The 18,458-nt window shown below is 38.3% G+C and overlaps 1 protein-coding gene across 10 annotated transcripts in view; it reads left to right on the top strand.

The window, feature by feature from the left end:
• The window catches only part of Anks1b (ankyrin repeat and sterile alpha motif domain containing 1B), a 905,411-nt gene that overhangs the window by 614,749 nt on the left and 272,204 nt on the right, over positions 1–18,458 (top strand). For all 10 annotated transcript variants that reach the window (XM_090328468.1, XM_090328467.1, XM_090328466.1 and 7 more), the window contains one exon: positions 10,206–10,358. In XM_090328468.1, the coding sequence (XP_090184594.1) occupies positions 10,206–10,358 (153 nt within the window). The remainder of the gene's footprint in view (positions 1–10,205; positions 10,359–18,458) is intronic.

The following is an 18,458-nucleotide window of genomic DNA, read 5'->3' as shown; positions in this document are numbered from 1 at the left end:
TTTTTGATGCTTATCCCTCTCCCTTGCTGCAGTTATTCAACACAGGACCGTACCAAGCCTTGCTTACCAACAAGGCACAGCATATTAACCTTTTCAGTTCCCACAGAAGGAACAGCCTGTGCGGGGCATCCAGGTACTAAGACTCCAAAAAGAACATTTTCTCAAAGTTCACCTAAAACTCTTCACAAATGAGACGATATGAGTCACTTTAGACTTAAAAGTCCCATATAAGTGTTGGGTAATTATTCTTATTATTACTATTACCTTATTATTGTCTTTAAGTAGTTATACAAAGGAGTTGCCATTTAACAAAGCAATTTATGAATACAAAATACCTTGATCTATGTCATCCCTTTCTTTTTTTATATTTTTTATTGTAATTAATAAAAGGGTTACATGAATGATATTTGCCAGATAGAAGGTGCATTAATTCACATACATTGATACCCTTTCACATGTCTTGCTACCCATTACCCTCCCCCCCACCTACCACCCACCCCCCATCTTGGTTTTCCCCCCATCCCTATCAAATTTCAAATAACCAAATACAAATAAATTCAATATATCAGATAACAAAGTGAGATACTGTAACAATATGAGATACCCAAGGGACAGCAAAGGAGATGAGAGATAACATAGTACATTAAGGACAACAATCATTTGTTATATGGCTTTTGTTTCAATATCCTGGAGGTCCTTTCATTTAGCTTCATACTATATGGCCTTATGTATCAAGGTTTTGCTCTATTGCAGATCTCTGCTAGGAGAGCCCAAGGTTTCTACTGATTATGACAAATGAGGGAAACCATTGAGCCTAAGTTCCTTTGAGTCTGGCTTACTTCACTTAATATGATTTTTTCTAAGCCTTTCCATTTCCTAATAAATGGGGCGATGTCGTTTTTTCTGACAGCAGCATAGAATTCCATTGTGTACAAATACCACAACTTGTTGATCCACTCATCAACTGAGGGACATCTGGGTTGGTTCCATATCTTTGCTATGGTGAATAATGCTGCAATGAACATTGTTATGGTAGTGGATTTAGTATGCCCTAGATTCTGGATGGTTGGGTAAATGTCAAGTAGTGGAATTGCTGGGTCATAGGGGAGTTCTATGTTTAGCCTTTTGAGGCACTGCCATACTGCTTTCCATAGTGGTTGAACAAGTTTGCACTCCCACCAACAGTGTAGTAGTGATCCCTCTTGGCCACATCCCCTCCAGCATCTGTTGTCATTCGTTTTCCTGATCCTGGCCATTCTAACTGGAGTGAGGTGGAATCTTAGAGTTGTTTTGATTTGCATTTCTTTTATGACCAGAGATGTTGAGCATTTCTTCATGTGTCTGTAGGCCATTTTTGTTTCTTCTTCAGAGAAGACTCTCTTTAAGTCTTTGGCCCATTTTTAATGGGATGGTTGTTACGTTGGAGATTAGTTTAAGGAAATGGAAAAACCTCCCATGCTCCTGGATTGGAAGAATCAACATTGTGAAAATCACAATCTTGCCAAGGGCTATCTACAAATTCAATGCAATACCCATCAATATCCCAATGGCATTCTTTAAAGAAATAGAAGAGGCAATTCAAAATTTCATATGGAATAATAAAAGACCCCGTATAGCAAAAACACTTCTTAGCAGAAAGAACAGCGCTGGAGGAATTTCAATTCCAAACTTTAGACTCTATTACAGAGCTATAATTCTCAAAACAGCTTGGTACTGGCACAAGAACAGGCCTGAAGACCAATGGAATAGAACTGAGGACCCAGATATTAAACCACAGACCTATGGCCACCTAATCTTTGACAAGGGAGCCAAAAAAATAGAATTTAAGAAAGACAGCCTCTTCAACAAGTTGTGCTGGCAGAACTGGTTAAGCACCTGCAGAAAACTAAAGTTAGATCCGTCTTTGTCACCCTGCACTAGAATTAACTCCAAATGGATCAAAGACCTAGAGGTAAAAGCTGACACACTGAAAACTTTACAGGAAGGAATAGGAGATACACTAGGCCTCCTTGGCACAGGTCGAAACTTTCTTAATAAGGGCAAAGAATCACAACAAATCAGAGAAAGGCTGGATAAGTGGGACTGCATTAAACTGCAGAGCTTTTGTATGGCTAAGGACATAGCTAGTAAACTAATTAGGAAGCCTACAGAGTGGGAGAAGATCTTCACCAACCAAACAACGGACAAAGGCCTCATATCTAAAATATATCAACAGCTCAAAAAATTGAATCACTCCAAAACTAATCTCCAAAGTAACAACCATCCCATTATGTCATCCCTTTCAACATGCTCACCCACCCATCCCTCCCCTCCCCACCCCTCGCCTCACTCTTTGTCATTTTATAAGATATACGTTGGATTCTTGACTGCATTTTCCCCCTCTTTTCCCCTTCATTTTTGTATATCCTTTTCCCTTTGACCCCTCCACCCCTTTCAAGTACTCCCTTCCTGGTCTTAGGTAATGCTCTTATTACTGACAGTGTCATCCTTCTTGTAGACAGTTGTCCCAGCAATGTCACATAGCCATGGCACCTCCATGTCCCTAGGTAGACTTTGTTCTGGGCTACCATGGTCAGTGGATCAGCCTTTCTCTTTCATGTTCAATCAGTCTTTTAAGAGTCATTGATGAAACAGCATGGCAATGTCTAAGCACAGTCATGTTTCAGCCCAGGTCTCAGGGCCTGTGGGAGATTTGATCCTCACACGCCACTTGATAGACCTCCTTTTCAGACTTGGCAACACACTGTCTGTTGGCCCTGCTCGTCCTGGTTTATTTTCAGGGTGGCTGTCAGTCTGAGTCTTGGGTAGCAGCAGGACAGAGCAGAAGAGGCTAGCACAAGAAGCAGAAACAGAGGGAGGTTCAAGGACAGTATCAGCCGTGTGCCTCAGGCTGTAAGTCTAAGACTACAAAGCACATGGAAGTACAAAAAGAGAAGCTGCAACGGACTGCAGCAAGGTGAAGCTGCTGGTCTAGACCCTGCGTGCTATCCGCACACGTAGGCTTCATCAATGCTAGGTCTTGTGCCTGTGTCTAAGGGGTAGCTTTTCCCACACATAAAAAGCCCCAGAAGGTCACAAAAGTACACACATATGAGCATCTAACTCTCACCAAGTGTAGCTTATATAGTTCTCAGATATGTCCACTGTTGTTGTTGTTGTTGCTTTGTTTCTTGCCAGTCCTGGAGCTTGAACTCGGGGCCTAAGCACTGTCCTTGGTCTTTCTCAAGGCTATCCCTCCACCACTTGAGCCACAGCAGCACTTCCGGCTTTTTCTATGTATGTGGTACCAAGGAATCAAACCCTGGTCTTTGAACATGCTAGGCCATGCTCCCAGCCCATGACATGTCCACTGTTTTAATACAAAGATTGTTCATCCCAAAGTTAGCTCTATGTCGTTTTTGGAGAAAGATAAGCAAAATCTCCAAGCAAAAGGCAAACTCGCCATCCTGAACTCCAGTACAGGGTCAGACTCATTTCTTTCAGACTCTGAACTTCCTCATCTGAGTCCTCATTCTTTCCCCCTTTCCATCCCTTTTCCTTTGTTTCCTGAAACCTTTGTCTCCCTTCCCTTCTTCCCATCCAACATCCCCCAAAGAAGTTTAGATTTCAGTTTCTGCTCCCTCATCTCACACTCCAATCAGATGCAGCCTTGCTTCTCTGCTCTTCCCAAGATTTCCTGTGACCTCCTTTCCAGCTCCCACAAACCTGTTTCCCTCCTCTCTCATCTAACCAGACTTCCTGTGAGTTCCTGCCATGCTCCCCTTGAAACTCCTTTCTTCCTCTGCCCTTCTTGTCCTGACTGTTGTTATTCCTTTTGTTTTTGTTTTTTCTGGTCTCTTGAGTGTAATTTATATCATTTCCTTATGCACTGAAAGTGCTGGTTCATTCTCAAGCCACACCTCTTCTCACACTACATACCCAGTCTCATCCACATATGGTCCCATTTATGATAGAAATGACTATAGTTTATTGAGGGCTTCTGTGTGTCTGATACAGTGGAATGCTACTTGCATTATTTTATTGATTACATAGGCCTACTCTCCAAAATAGCTATTCTTTTTGTTGTTGTTCATACTTTTAATCTGGTAGCCAGTGCTTAGCAAGGATGAATAGTTTAGTCAAGGTCGTACAACTAATAATTGGGGCAGCCAAGACTCCCATCTGCCAGTGATGCAGTCACATGACTCCCCGCGATTCTTGCTGCACCTAAGTGCCATTCCACAACACCTTTAATTTCTCATGTCACATCTCTCATTTCTTATGTCATCTTATACTTGTCTTTCCTGACTGGGAACTTTATCATGTATCTAGACATCCAAGCTAGAAATTTGGGGCTTTCCTACATTTTCTCACTAATCTGTTATCACAAAGGCATGATGATATAATTGGTAGAAAATTGCCATCAATGTAGATAAAGGAAATGAAGCTTCTTTAGTGACATTCAGATGTAAACAATGAGGTTTACACAAAATAATGTGTGTTGCAAATACTGTCAAGTGAAGGAATAGATTCTTTAAAAATATTTTACATGAAATAGCCTTATTACATTTTTTGTACTCAAGGAAAAGCTATGCTTCCCAATATGGTGGTTTAGAGAACAACACATTTATAGCTCTCGTTTAACAGTTCTGAACAGAGCAACCCAGGTTTATCAGTTGACTCTGCTCTCTGCAATACTGAAAGGATCCCAAGTCTTTTCTTTGTCTGTCTGTCATCTTCTAAATCATTGCTACTCAAAATGGTCCATGGACTGACTAATAGCATTAGTATCATCAGGAAGTTTTTTAGAAACATAGAATGTCAAATATTTTCTTCAAACTTCCTGAATTGGCATCATATGTTAACAAGATTCCCCCATGTGATTTGTATGTGATGAAGTTTTGAGAGGCATCTCAAACTCTAAGGTATCATTTTATCTGCATAGTCAGAGATGGACTGCACACTCTGATATTCCAGCTCATGGGAAGTCAGAAAGCTTCCCTCTGGAAAGAAGGGAGGGAAAGAGCAGGGAGGAGGAGAGGAAATGAGAAGAGAGGAAAGGGTCTGGAGCAAAGAACACTTTTAAGTTACATGAACTTTTAGTTACGTGCATTAGTACCTATGGGCACATATTCTCATAACAGCAACCAGAAAAAAAAATCTGATATGTCTCATTGACAGTTGGACAGATATGTGAAGGTCTGTTACAAAGACTTCTCTGTCTGCTTATCACTATGTCTCTCAGATCCCAGAGTATGCCTGGCTACTGAGCATGCTCCACAATACCACTGGCCTGGCAGGCTCTGGACCTGTCTCTTCCTAATGGTGTCTTGCCAGAAAGACTTTATTTATTACGAACTTGAGGAAACAATTATAGCTCCCTGTAGCTGCTGCTGAGAAGTTACAGAAAAAGATAATGTGGTTGTCTGACCTTTAGTCTATGCATCTTCTGTTTTGTCATTGGGCTTATTTTTTTTCTTTACTGGATAAATAAATCAGAATCCAATTTTAAATTAATTTGCAAACCACGGTATTGGAAAACATAGGGGTAACTATGTAAAAGAGCTTTGAAATCATTTGTCCAATGTCTTCACTTTAAAGCTGAAACCTAGAAAAGGTGAAGTAATTGTTTATGGCTATACAGCTAACACAATCAAGACAATATTTATAATACCCACCATTTGACAAATCGTGCTACCTGGAAAAAACTAATACCTGAAATTGCTTCTTGGTAATGGAAGTTTTAAATGTTACAAACACTATTGTTAGGCCATAAAAATAGCCCTAATTTTTATAACATAGTCTTAAATATAGATATTAATAAATATAAAAATAATAGAGACCAAGCTACTGCAATGTTTGCCATTTTGGCTTCATGTTTTTATTAGATAGCTTAGCAAACCTTTATTAAATACAGACTGTGCATGAGAGACTGCATGTGAGGAAACACAGATATGACTAATACCTTTGTTTCGTCAGGAGTGTTCTCCCACAATTATGAAATAAGGAACAACTTTATTTGGTTTTCCCTATATATCAAAAATGCGATCATTTAAAACCAGTGAAAACAAAAAAAAGTTTAGTTTTCTTACTTATGAGATTTGCAGTCAGCTGTGATTCAGATAACTCCAAGTGGACCATGCTGAGCTCCCAGTTTCATATCAAGCTTTAGGTGAAATTCAGCGTTTCTCCACAAGTCTACTTCTTTCTATTAGAATCCATAGTTATATAATTACCCAGTAGTCTTTAGCCATAGAGGACTAATAAAGAAGAACAAATAGACAGACAGATAGATAGCTACATGTGAACTATATATACACACATCTTATTGTATATGTATGTATTACACTTTTCTACATGAATACATTAGGGACTATAAAAGCATCTGTACAGGGCTTGGAAGGTAGTTCGGTGGTACTAGCTTTGCCTTGCATTTATATGGTCAAATGTCTGATCCTCAGCTCTGCTAAATTAAAAAAAAAGACTGACTACACCTTTTTTTTTTTTAAAACCAAGAGGTGAAGGTACATGGGCCAATGAAGAAAATGGTCACTAGAGAGAACCAGTTTTCATGCTTACTTATGTTGATGATGTCTGTAGGATATTTGTTAGATAATATGCAGACTTTGCCAGTAACAGTACAGAGAAGAAAGGGAGGAGGAGGAGGAGGAGGAGGAGGAGGAGGAGGAGGAGGAGGAGGAATCAGGTGGACATGAGGACCAGGGGCTTTATCATGGCAGACTAGGATTTATGGATAGTGTCCAAATGGCAGATAAGGGGGTCTGCAGCTGCCCAGGCCTAAGGTCAGCTGCCCCCCAGAAGGGCCACCTTAAGGTAAAGGGGTGAGGCTAACTACTTACGGCCTTAATGAAAGGGCCTAGTGTTGCTTGTGCAGGGAGCACACCAAACTATGAGAGAGGAGGCTCACCATCAATATTCTAAAACAATTATTGGAAATTTATATCTAAACACTCACAATGAGAAACCAGTCCCTGACAAGTAACTCTAGAAATAAAGGTTAAAGCATTACAAACATGGAAAAATTGTATTAGCAAAGATAAATTGGGGAGTGGTTGGCAATTTAGTGACTGTTTAGGTACACACATGTATCTAATCACATTTCTTGGGGGGTGAATAGCAGAGTTATGAGAGTTGACCCTGAATATTAAAATAGGAAATTTGGATTTTTCTCAAGGAGGAACCACTACAGGTTGGAGTCTATGAGGAGACTTAAGAGGCTGGCTTTTAGGAAGATTAATATAGTAGCAAAATGTAAGCTAAGGGAAAGGTGGGAGGCCAAGTGGAAGGGTTTTGCATTAGATTTCCCAAGTGCTAATGAGAACCTAAACAGGGTAGTGGCAGTAAGAACAGAAATCAAAGAACAGATGGGAAAGTTGCTTTGGAAGCAATCATTGTGCAGCACAGTAACCATTCTGCATATCATTAAATATGTGTCAAGTTAATTTTGTAACTTCATTTGGCTCTAATGGTTTCCTCTCCTCAGGTATGCAGAGCCTTCATAATTTATTGGTCATCTGTTCTCATAGTTTTAATTAAGACATAACTTCCACGTGCAGAAAAACTATGACTATTTTGTTCTCTACTATTTCCACAACATTCATCAGAATAGACACAGAATAAGTATTAATTGAATACACAGATGAATGGATACTTCCCGCACCTATCGACATGCCTGTTTTCACCTTGCACAGGAACCTGCTCTATTTTTCACCTTCCTCCCAAATAGCTCTTTTCCTGTCACTGCTTTAAGTTTTGTCTTGTCTCCTAGGTATAACCAGATTACTAAGCCCTTTGTGTTCGGTGGAACAATGTAATAATTTAGTTTCAACTAAATTCAGAGAGTCCTCTTTGTGATTCCTTAATTTGGTCTCAGATATATCCAGTAACTTTCTCATTATATAAAATATTGACAATGCAGTTTGGGTGCAATTTAAACCCCTGGCTTCATCTCCTTTCCTCATCCAATAGTGGCATCTGACCCACACTAAGTTCAGGTTTTGTTCAAAGGACTGGTCCCGCTCTCTTTTCTATTTTCAAATTCTTTGGTGTTGCCACAAGAACGAAGCATGGCTAGACTTCTTTATACTTCAGTAGACTCATTGTCTGCTTAAATGCCCTGATTCTTTATTCCATCCTACCCAATAAGAAGCTCAGTGACAGGTGGCCATTCAGTGCTTTCTCAGAGAATTGATGTGCAAGTGCTTGAGGGACCTGTAGGGACCCCATTGCAATTTTCTCTGTCAAATGAATTCATCAAGGTTCTCTAACACCATCCCTAGGCAATCAACTTCCTGAGTTGGCTAACAGCAAGAACTTTTTTCTGAATTGTTCATTTCAACTTCAGTGTTCTTTGCTTTCCTCCTTCCTTCCTTCTTTCCTTCCCTTTTTCCAGCTATTTATTATGTCAACTGGGACAGTGAGGCTCCTGAGGTGGGGTGACTGTGTAGGATAGTATAACCCTTTCTTTACTCGTGCTGAAGATCATTACTGTTTGTCTACAGGATATGAAGACTGACCACTTTGGAGCCTCCACTTGGGCTTCTGGTCTCCAGTGTTACACGGACATAACATTCAGCTTTCTGCACGTACCACTGAACTTTATTTGGCAAAGCCTGCAATTATCATTTACATTTGTAACTACTATAGGATAAGCACTCTGTCATGTGGGCAAAGATTTAATTAATAGCTAAAATGTATGTAATAGCTAAAAGTATGTAATAGTTAAAATGTATGTACAGGGAGTTTCAACCACAGTGCAAGAAATAGATTGCACAGTAACTTGAAAATAAAGGACATTTAAAACCTCAATATGGACATTGGCTATAGTGGGGAACAATAGAAAAGAGGAAAGGAGAACAGGTAACTTTAACATGAAGTAAGAAGAGAGAGAGAAAGATAGTGCATGCTCTGCACATTGACAGAAAGCTTGCCACACTGAAGATTGCAATCTGAATGCCTGATGTCCAGCTAATCTTTGCTCACAAATCAGGAACATATAGATTTCCATTAATATTATCTACTTAAAATTTGATGGAAGAGGAATGTCTGTGTTGCATTTTGCTCTGTGCTGCTGCTACCATGAGGCCTTTTAATGAGGGCTGCAACCAGGTTGCTGAGGCAGTGGCTGTCTCTACCCATTCCAGGACTCCATCTAAGGTCCAGCAAGGAAGAGCAGCTCAAAAAGTGTCAGAAGTGGGGGCGGGAGTTTGGCCTAGTGGTAGAGTGCTTGCTTAGCATGCAGGAAGACCTGGGTTCAATTCCTCAGTATCACATACATAGAAAAAAGCCAGAAATAGTGCTGTGGCTCAAGTGGTAGAGCTCTAGCCTTGAGAAAGTCCAAGGACAGTGCTCAGGCCCTGAGCTCAAGCCCAGGACTGGAAAAAAAAAAGTGTCAGAAGTGAATCACTTCAAATCAAAGACTACAAATTCAACTGAAATTTCAAGTAAAGGTTAAAAGACTTGGAAAGTCCATACAAAATTGTAATCCCAGCCGTTCCTCTCACTTAAATTATTTTCACATTCCAATTTAAACTCAGAAACATTATGTTGCTGTCACACTTCTTTGTTCTCCTAAAGTATTAAAAAAATCTGTATATAGCCGACAAAAAATAGGAGCCTGTCTGCCAGCAAGTTCTCTATTCATGTCTAACAGACCGTAGAGCTGATGCAAAACACGTGGTCTTAGGACACTCAGAAACCTTTTTTTAACTAGCTTACCATAGCAGTGTGTTGCTCAGCATGTTCGCATACCTATGATATATGTCATGCAGAAGCATGAATTCCCCTCGGATGTTCAAGTCATGCAGTATTTTCACGTGCATTGATGATGTACGTATGAAAGCCATCATTCATATTTTGCAAATGTAATTCCTAGTATCTTCAGCATCAAATACCACTCGACAAACGTCATTTTAAATTCCATCCAACAGAATGCCAATGAGGTCTATAGAACAAGTTTGACATATTTCATTCCCTCAAATACAAAGTTAATTTAGCAGCTAAATTGGAAATTTCTGGGTGTATTTTTGAAAACTAATTCAGCGTGAAAATTACTAATGACTTAGAATTGGGCATACAGCATTTTCTTTTTTTCTTATTTCTGTATCCAGAAATATCTGTCACTTCAGCTCAGATAAAAGCATTGTGTTAGGGAAACACAGGCAAACCGTTTAAACTAATCCTAATTATGATTGTCTTAATTACAGATGAGACCAATTGGTCATGACGGTTACCACCCCACATCTGTAGCTGAGTGGCTGGATTCCATTGAGCTGGGTGACTACACCAAAGCCTTTCTAATTAATGGCTACACATCGATGGACCTGTTGAAAAAAATCTGGGAAGTTGAACTTATTAACGTAAGTTGGTCTCTTACTGACATATCAGCAATTCAACCCTTGCTAACTGAAATTTTGTTGTCAATGGGTAATTTATTTCTTGCTGATCATTTGAATATCTGATAAAAATCTACAGATATACCTTGTGTTTACAATATTTGCATCTCAAAGAGTCATTATCTTTTGAAGTTTTACTGTAGAGGAATTAAGAACTAAGTAAGACAAGAAGAAAAGATTCTAAGGGTGTTTTGCATTTGTAAAAGAAAGAATTTCGGCGTTTTCTATTTTAGGAAATTGTCATTTTAGGATATATGTGTGATAGAAAAACAGTCTCTGTTACTGATCTTGGTTCATATTCACTGGTAAGCTTTAAATGATCACTTTTTTCATTTTCTATCTGTGTCATGTTTCTTTGTCCTTTCCTTTCCTTTTCCTTTTTTCTTTTTTTGCTCTTCCTAATTAAGTGACTGTACACCAAAATTTCATCTTCTAGAGTTGCTATCCAATCTCATGTTGTGTTTAATTTATTCATATACTTGGCAAAGATTTTCTATAAATGCTGGCCAACATATGTTGCTATGTTTTCAAGGCCAAAGAGATCAACTAAATCTACATAAATGATGTAGATATCATCGTCCCTTCTTTTTTACTTATTCTGTTTTCTAAAGGCATCAATGAAGAAGCAAAGTGAAAAAAGAAACACAAAATAAACATATCTAAATTCTATTTAACATTATGAATGCTTACTTTTAATAGTGACAGAGAAAAATCACCCTGTAAGAGAGTTTTTGGGTTTTACTGTCTCGTGATTGGGAGGTTATTTGTAACCTGAAGAGTAAAGCAAATAAGTTATCTTCTGCTTCTAAAACTTGTGGTTCTGTTCTCTAGGCCATTTTTCTCTCAAAAGGTGTAGTTTCTATGTATTAAATGTTATTATTTATTCTGAAGTGATTGCCTTTGTTATTACTGTTAGCTAATTATTATTCTTTTAAAATCTTGTCTTAAGAAATAATATCTCTTCTACAACATCTTAAAAGAAATTTTTCTTGATTCTGAACATAATATTAAGTTGAAAAGGTCTCAGTTCCATAAGTCTTCCTTAACATTTTGCTTCCTATCTCATTAAAAGCTGTTATCAGAAGGAACTTACTGTCTGACCAAAGTTTCTAGTTAACTTGATTCTTAGTCTCTATGGCAATAGAACTAACTACATCACTTTTTGGTTGTGTCAGGCTAATATTTTTAGTTCTCTACTAAAACTTGACACTCATCTTAGACATGTATTAACATCTTCCTTAGATCAACCAAGCAATAGTCCAACCAAACAAGAGTTGCATCCCTATTGATGATATAGCTTCACAATTATCTCTGTGTAAAATCTTTTGCATAAAACTGTTCTCCGTGAAAGAACAAATCTGACAATAGGTATCATATGAGTCATTCACTAAACCTGAATTATCAGTAAAGCTATGGATTTCAAAAGGACTCAATAGTGGCATGCTTTCTTTGACACAAGGATTATTTGCAACACGTGTATGTTGAAGGCCAAGTTCCCGAGCTAGTGTTGAAGTAGTGGGCTTATGCCCTCACTTTCTTCAGTGCCTGGGTAAACAGTGTCTAGCCACCCCTTGTAGTCTATGACTGTGGTTATGTCAGTGATTTACAAGGACGATTTTTTCTGGAAAGAATTTGGGTTCCCCAGGGCTTGGGAACTAATGTGAACCACCTTTGACAGAAAGATGGCCTTTTCCACCCATGCAGGCTCTATAATGGCTTTCTCTTTAACTAACACTTGCTACAATACTATCTTGCCTTGGAAATCCATGGAAAAAAATCCTTCAGACATATTGTAGGCAGAATTTGAAAGCATAGTCACTAGGTTTTAAACTTCAAGGCCAACCTCCATGGACTTGAATAATATCTATGTGTACCACCAAGCAGTATTTTTCCTTGATCGAATTTAAATATCTTGTGGCATCTACTAGAAAAGTCATGTTCTTCATGATGAGGATTTGTAAGTCATTTGACTCAATAGCTATGGACAAAAGTTAATCTGAACCTTTAGACTTGAAAATTCAAAAACAAAAAATTTAGGCCAGGCATTGGTCACACACACCTATAATCCTAGCTACTCAGGAGGCTGCAATCTGAGGATTTCAGTTCAAAGCCAGCCTGGGTAGGAAAGTCCACACAGCTCTTCTTACCCATAAACTATCAAAAAACAAAACAAAACAAAACAAAACGGAAAGTGAAGCTGTAGCTCAAGTGGTACAGTGCTATCCTTGAGCAAAAGAAACTCAGGGACTCAGGGAACAGTGCCCAAGCCCTGAGTTCAAATGCCTAGGCAAAAAATACACACACACACACACACACACACACACACACACACACACACACACACACACACACACACACACACACATCCCAGCACCGGATATTTCGATGTTTGACAACTTATGGCTGTTGGGTTTTAAACAGGAGAGAAAGACAATGCATGTTCCTTTTGGCTTACAAAACTTTAGATCGATCTCAAATTCGAGATTTGTTTATTCTAACTAATAACAGAGGCAAATTCAGGGCTTTTATTTACCTCAGTTTTGAGGAAGTTAAGGAAGTTATCCAAATCTATGAGATAGTTTTCTATAATATGTGGGCCAAAAAAATGGATAGCATGTGCCCACAATTTGTTGGGTTCTGAGTCTACAGGGAAGATGCAGTCAGCTTGATTTAGTGTGAAGCCATTTAGTGATGTTTCCATCCTAAATCACTGCAGAGATTTTAAGGAGCTTAATGCTCCCACAGTTGGTATTCACTATACAGAATGACAGTACACGTATTATTTTATATAAATGTGAAGAGGCACTTAGGCATTGAATCTTTGTTTCTCTCCAAAGAGTTTCCTCTTTTGGTCTCACTGTGTGTATCTACAATCCTGTATAACTTGTCATATCCCAGTATATTTTAGATCTAACTTCGGCATATCAGAGAAAATGGGCACAGTTTGATATTGTCTCTGCAAAGAATCATTAAAAGAATGAATGGCAAGTTAACAGTGCAGTAGTACATTATTATTATTTTCTCAACTCAGAGGTTACTCAAACCTGGCATCTGGGTATTAGCAAGTTGGCACCATATCTCCTACTGCTATAGACTTCAGCAGCCCTGCATAGGGAAAACTGTAGTTAGAATGTTCTGTATTTCCTCCATGAAATGTGCGTGGGTTAATTTTGAAATTAAAAATAACTACCTAAGGCACATGCAAACCAACCTGTCAACCATTTCTTAACAAAAATTATCTTAAAATTGTGAAAAAATGTTCATTTATTTTACCTCTGTGTAGCTACTAAGGAGACTTTCGAGAAATCTGAGTGTGCAATTTCTTCCCATTGGTTTTGTCACTGCTGTATTTACCAAGGAAATCATTGTAAACAAAGATTTTTTTGTATGCTGTAATATTAATAATGATAAAAAATAAGTAGAGCTCTGACTTTGAGAAAGCCCAAGGATAGTGCTCAGGCCCTGAGTTCAAGCCCCAGGACTGGCAAAAAGAAAAAGAAAAAGAGATCTTTGTCATAAGTATGAAATAGCTTTAAAAATATAACTACAGTAGTTGACTCTTTTTATAACTCTGGGTAGAAACAAATGAAGTAGCTAAGGCAGCAATACCCATATGTGTCCTATGAAAATTATTTCACATCCCATGGAAATCATTTGGAATTATTTTTGCAACAGCAAATTGATAGACTATTTTCTTATTGCTTAATGGCTGCTGAAACTGTATTTACATGTATTTAGGACTGTCAAGTTGCTTTTCTTTCCTAATGTTATTGATTTAATTTCTACCTTTCTAGGGAAATTCAGTGCTAAACTATCTACTGAACTGATACTAATTTTGAAAGGAAACTTGCTAATCTTATATTAATTCTTTGCTAATGTGATTTTACTTGCTTTAACTGCTGTAAAGATAGCATCTCATGAGTATCAGATTTAGATTCATTAGTTGCTTTGATGGACTTTTTTATCAGCAGCATTATAAACTCATACTCCTGCCTACCCTGCTCTTATTTTCAGTGTGTGTGTGTGTGTGTGTGTGTGTGTGTGTGTGTGTGTGTGTGTGTACTTTTTGTATTTTTATTGTAATTAAGAGAAGGGTTACATTATATTCGCCAGATAGAAGATGCATCACTTCACATACATTGATACCCCTTCTCATGTTTTTGTCCCTTTCTTTCCCCCACCCTCTCCCCTCATCTTGTTTTCCCCCCTTCCCTATCCTATTTCAAATAAACAAATAAGCATATATACAATATATCAGATAACAAGCTAAAATACTGTAACAATATAAGATAACCAAGGGACAACAAAAATAACATAGTACTTTAAGAACAACAATCACACATTATATGGCTCTTGTTTCCATATCCTGGTGGTCCTTTCATTTAGCCTCATCCTATATAGCCTTATGTATCTAGGTTTTGCTCCATTGTAAACCTCTGCTAAGAGAGCCCAAGGTTTCTACTAATTATGACAAATGAGGGAAACCATTGAGCTCATTTTTCCTTTGGGTTTGGCTTACTTCACTTGATATGATTTTTTCCAGGTCTTTCCATTTCCTTACAAATGGGGTGATGTCGTTCTTTCTGATGGCAGCATAGAATTCCATTGTGTATAAATACCACATCTTGTTGATCCAATCATCAACTGAGGGACATCTGGGTTGGTTCCATATTTTTGCTATAGTAAATAGTGCTGCAATGAACATCATTGTACTAGTGGATTTAGTATGTCCTTGTTTCTGGGCAAGTGGGTAAATGCCAAGTAGTGGAATTGCTGGATCATAGGGGAGCTCTATGTTTAGTCTTTTGAGGAACTGCCATACTACTTTCCATAGTGGTTGAATGAGTTTGCACTCCCACCAAAAGTGTAGTAGTGATCTCTCCTGGCCACATCCCCTCCAGCATCTGTTGTTATTAGTTTTCTTGATCCTGGCCATTCTAACTGGAGTGAGGTAGAATCTTAGAGTTGTTTTGATTTGCATTTCTTTTATGACCAGAGATGTTGAGCATTTCTTCATGTGTCTATAGGCCATTTTTGTTTCTTCTTCAGAGAAGACTCTCTTTAAGTCTTTGGCCCATTTTTTAATGGGATGGTTGTTTCTTTGGAGATTAGTTTTGGAGTGATTCGAAATTTTTAGCTGGTGATATATTTTAGATATGAGGCCTTTGTCTGTTGTATGGTTAGTAAAGATTTTCTCCCACTCTGTGGGCTTTCTATTTAGCTTGCTTGTGTGCTTAAGTATTAAAGACAAATCAGACCTTGTGCTCACAGCCAAGATAAATGAGTGAATTTGCAAATTGCACGGGAGGAATGGAGAGGATGAATGCTCTAATTCCATTTCTAAACCAATTATTTTAAGTAAAAGGTTATGCCTTCACTATAGGACATTAATAAATGAGAAAATATTCATATTTCCACACCAGGGGGGCTACATTAGTCTACACTTCAAATATTAACAACTTTAATCAAAGCCAAAAGATTTGAGTATTCAAGTATCCAGGAAACATTTTATGTCCTCTGTGGATTTAACCACTTCATTTATATAGCAAGAATGTAATAGTCCATTCAACTCATCAGACACCTTTAAGACAGCTAGCCATAAAGCTCAGCTTTAGATTTGTTCAGCCCTTCATTAGGTAAAGCTCTAGAACTCCACACCTTTACCGCCTACATCCACACTTAAGATGCTCCCATGATTCTCTCCAAGCTTCCCTGCATCACTCAGGTTTTAGAAGTTCCCTTTTATCCCCTTATGACATGAACCACTCCCTCCCACATAAAGACATGTACTCACCCACAGCTTCTAGCCCCAACTATCTAGCCTGGAGGTTAGTGCAAGGCCATTTGTCATCATCCTTTCCAGTATGTGTACCACACGTCCACAACTATTACACTACTTACCTATTGTACTACAGAGAAATGTGCTTAACTACTTAAGTCTCCTTGGAAGTAATAAAACTTAGAAACAAAACCAAATCTTCTGGGCTGGAGTTTGGCCTAGTGGTAGAGTGCTTGCCTAGCATGCATGAAAACCCGGGTTCCTCGGTACCACATACATGGAAAAAAGTCGAAAGTGGTGCTGAGGCTCAAGTGATAGAGCTCTAGCCTTGAGAAAGTCCAAGGACAGTGCTCAGACCCTGAGCTCAAGCGCAGGGCTGGCAAAAATAAATAAATAAACAAACAAATAAATCTTTGCATTTAAGGTGAATTCATGTTCTTGTAGTAAGTACCTCAGGGTCAAACCAGTGGAATAAGTACTATTAAAGTGTTGATATTAGAATTAATAAAGCATAGACCAACAATGTAAATAAGTAATGGGGGTGGGAGCTGAAGAAATCATCAGAAACACTCAGCCACTGGAAACTTCATGATCTATCCATCTCAGTGCATAAAGATAATTATCTTGATTATTCAGATATTTCTGTCTTAAATTGTTTTAGTTTAGTGGACATCTGCTGTATTCTTACTCGTCAAGATTTCGCTAATCCTTCTGATTAAAATGAACACTTTCTGTTGCTCACGACTATCATCCTAGCTTCTCAGAAGCTAATCAGGTATCTGTCATGCTCTTGTCCCATCCCCGCTCTACACTTCATTCTTTTTTTTACTGGCATTGGCAATTTGTGTTTATTAAGAAAATATTCCTCATACTCTTATGTGTGGACTTCTTTGACCTTTGTAAATATGAGGTTTGTAGTTTTCATGAAAACTTCAGAAATGTTGGGGTCATTTCTTAAAACATTCTTTTCTTTAAAAAAGAACATTCTTTTCTTTTCCCCCTTCCCACCTCCCTCCTGCTTCCTCTTCTTTCCTTTAGAAACTCTACTTGGAGTGTATTTGGCTATTTCAAGTTGGATAACAGCTCACCAAGACTCTATTCATATTAGTAATTTTTTAAATACTCATCATGCTAAGTTTCTACTGCTGTTTTCATGATTACTGTTTTCTTCTAACAGTCTGCCCTTAGTACTATCCATTGTATTTTTTCATTGCAGAGACTATAGTTTTCATCTCCAGAAGTTAGACTGGAGTTTCAATGTCTCTCTTGAACATTCTCAATCTTTCTTCTAAGCATGTTGAGTGTGTGGGGTACAGTTATGGCTGTTTTAATGCCTCCTGTCTTCTAACCCTAATGTCTGTGTCCATTTGAGGTTGATTTTGCTTGTTTCTTGTTCTCTGCATACCTAGTAATCTTTGATTGTTTGCCAAACATTATGAAGTTTACCCTGTCGGGTGCTGGGTATCTTGGGGTTTTCATCAATATACTTAAGAACACCAGGCAGCCCTTGAAAACACTTGGGTTCTTTGGGGCTTGCTTTTACAGTTTGCTAAGCAAACTGTAGTCTGGCCTTGGATAGTTTTTTCCACTGCTACTACTGCTCAGTATTCTTCTCTTCAGGACTCTGCCCAGAAAACTCTAGCCACCCTACCGTTTCTGCTCCCTCAACTGCATCTTCTCCATCCCACTTGTCTGCTTGCTTCTTTCTGAATTCTTCCCTATACTATGACCCAGAAATTATCTCTAGGTAGCAAACTAGGGCAGAGCCAGCTCCATTTGGCTCCCTATCTCTCAAGCCTTTGTTGCCTTGTGTATAATATTGTAAAAACCTGTGTTTCATTTTTTTTCCTCTGGAGTGTTAGTTGTTTCAGTTGGGAAGAAAATGGTGATTCCTGTTCCTCCATTGTGGCCATAAGCTCAAGTCTGTGTTCCTTATAGTAATCTTTGTAGGCAAGGGCCCCATACCTGGACAACTGAACCAAGCTCTTCTATCTGTGATTTTTTATGGAGAGTGATAGAGGGGTTGAGTCTGTCCAAGGTACATTGTATGCATGTCAAAATGACATTCCCTTGTCCTAATAACAAAAATGTAGTGTTTTATTACATACATTAATATGTACCTATGACATACAAACTCTCAGCTTAATTTTAATTATGTTCTAAAATCTAAGTGCCAGTGATTGTATATAGAGATTCCCTTCTTGAATATTTGTTTGTTAAATCTAACATTTGAAATATGATGTAAAAATCAATGTTAATAAATTCTTAAAAAAAAAATAAGAGCC

The sequence above is a fragment of the Megascapheus bottae genome, chromosome 2 (genome assembly GCF_031878675.1).
Source record: "Megascapheus bottae isolate mThoBot1 chromosome 2, mThoBot2.hap1, whole genome shotgun sequence".
Classification (NCBI taxonomy): domain Eukaryota; kingdom Metazoa; phylum Chordata; class Mammalia; order Rodentia; family Geomyidae; genus Megascapheus; species Megascapheus bottae.
This window is presented reverse-complemented; position numbering and strand designations above follow the sequence as displayed.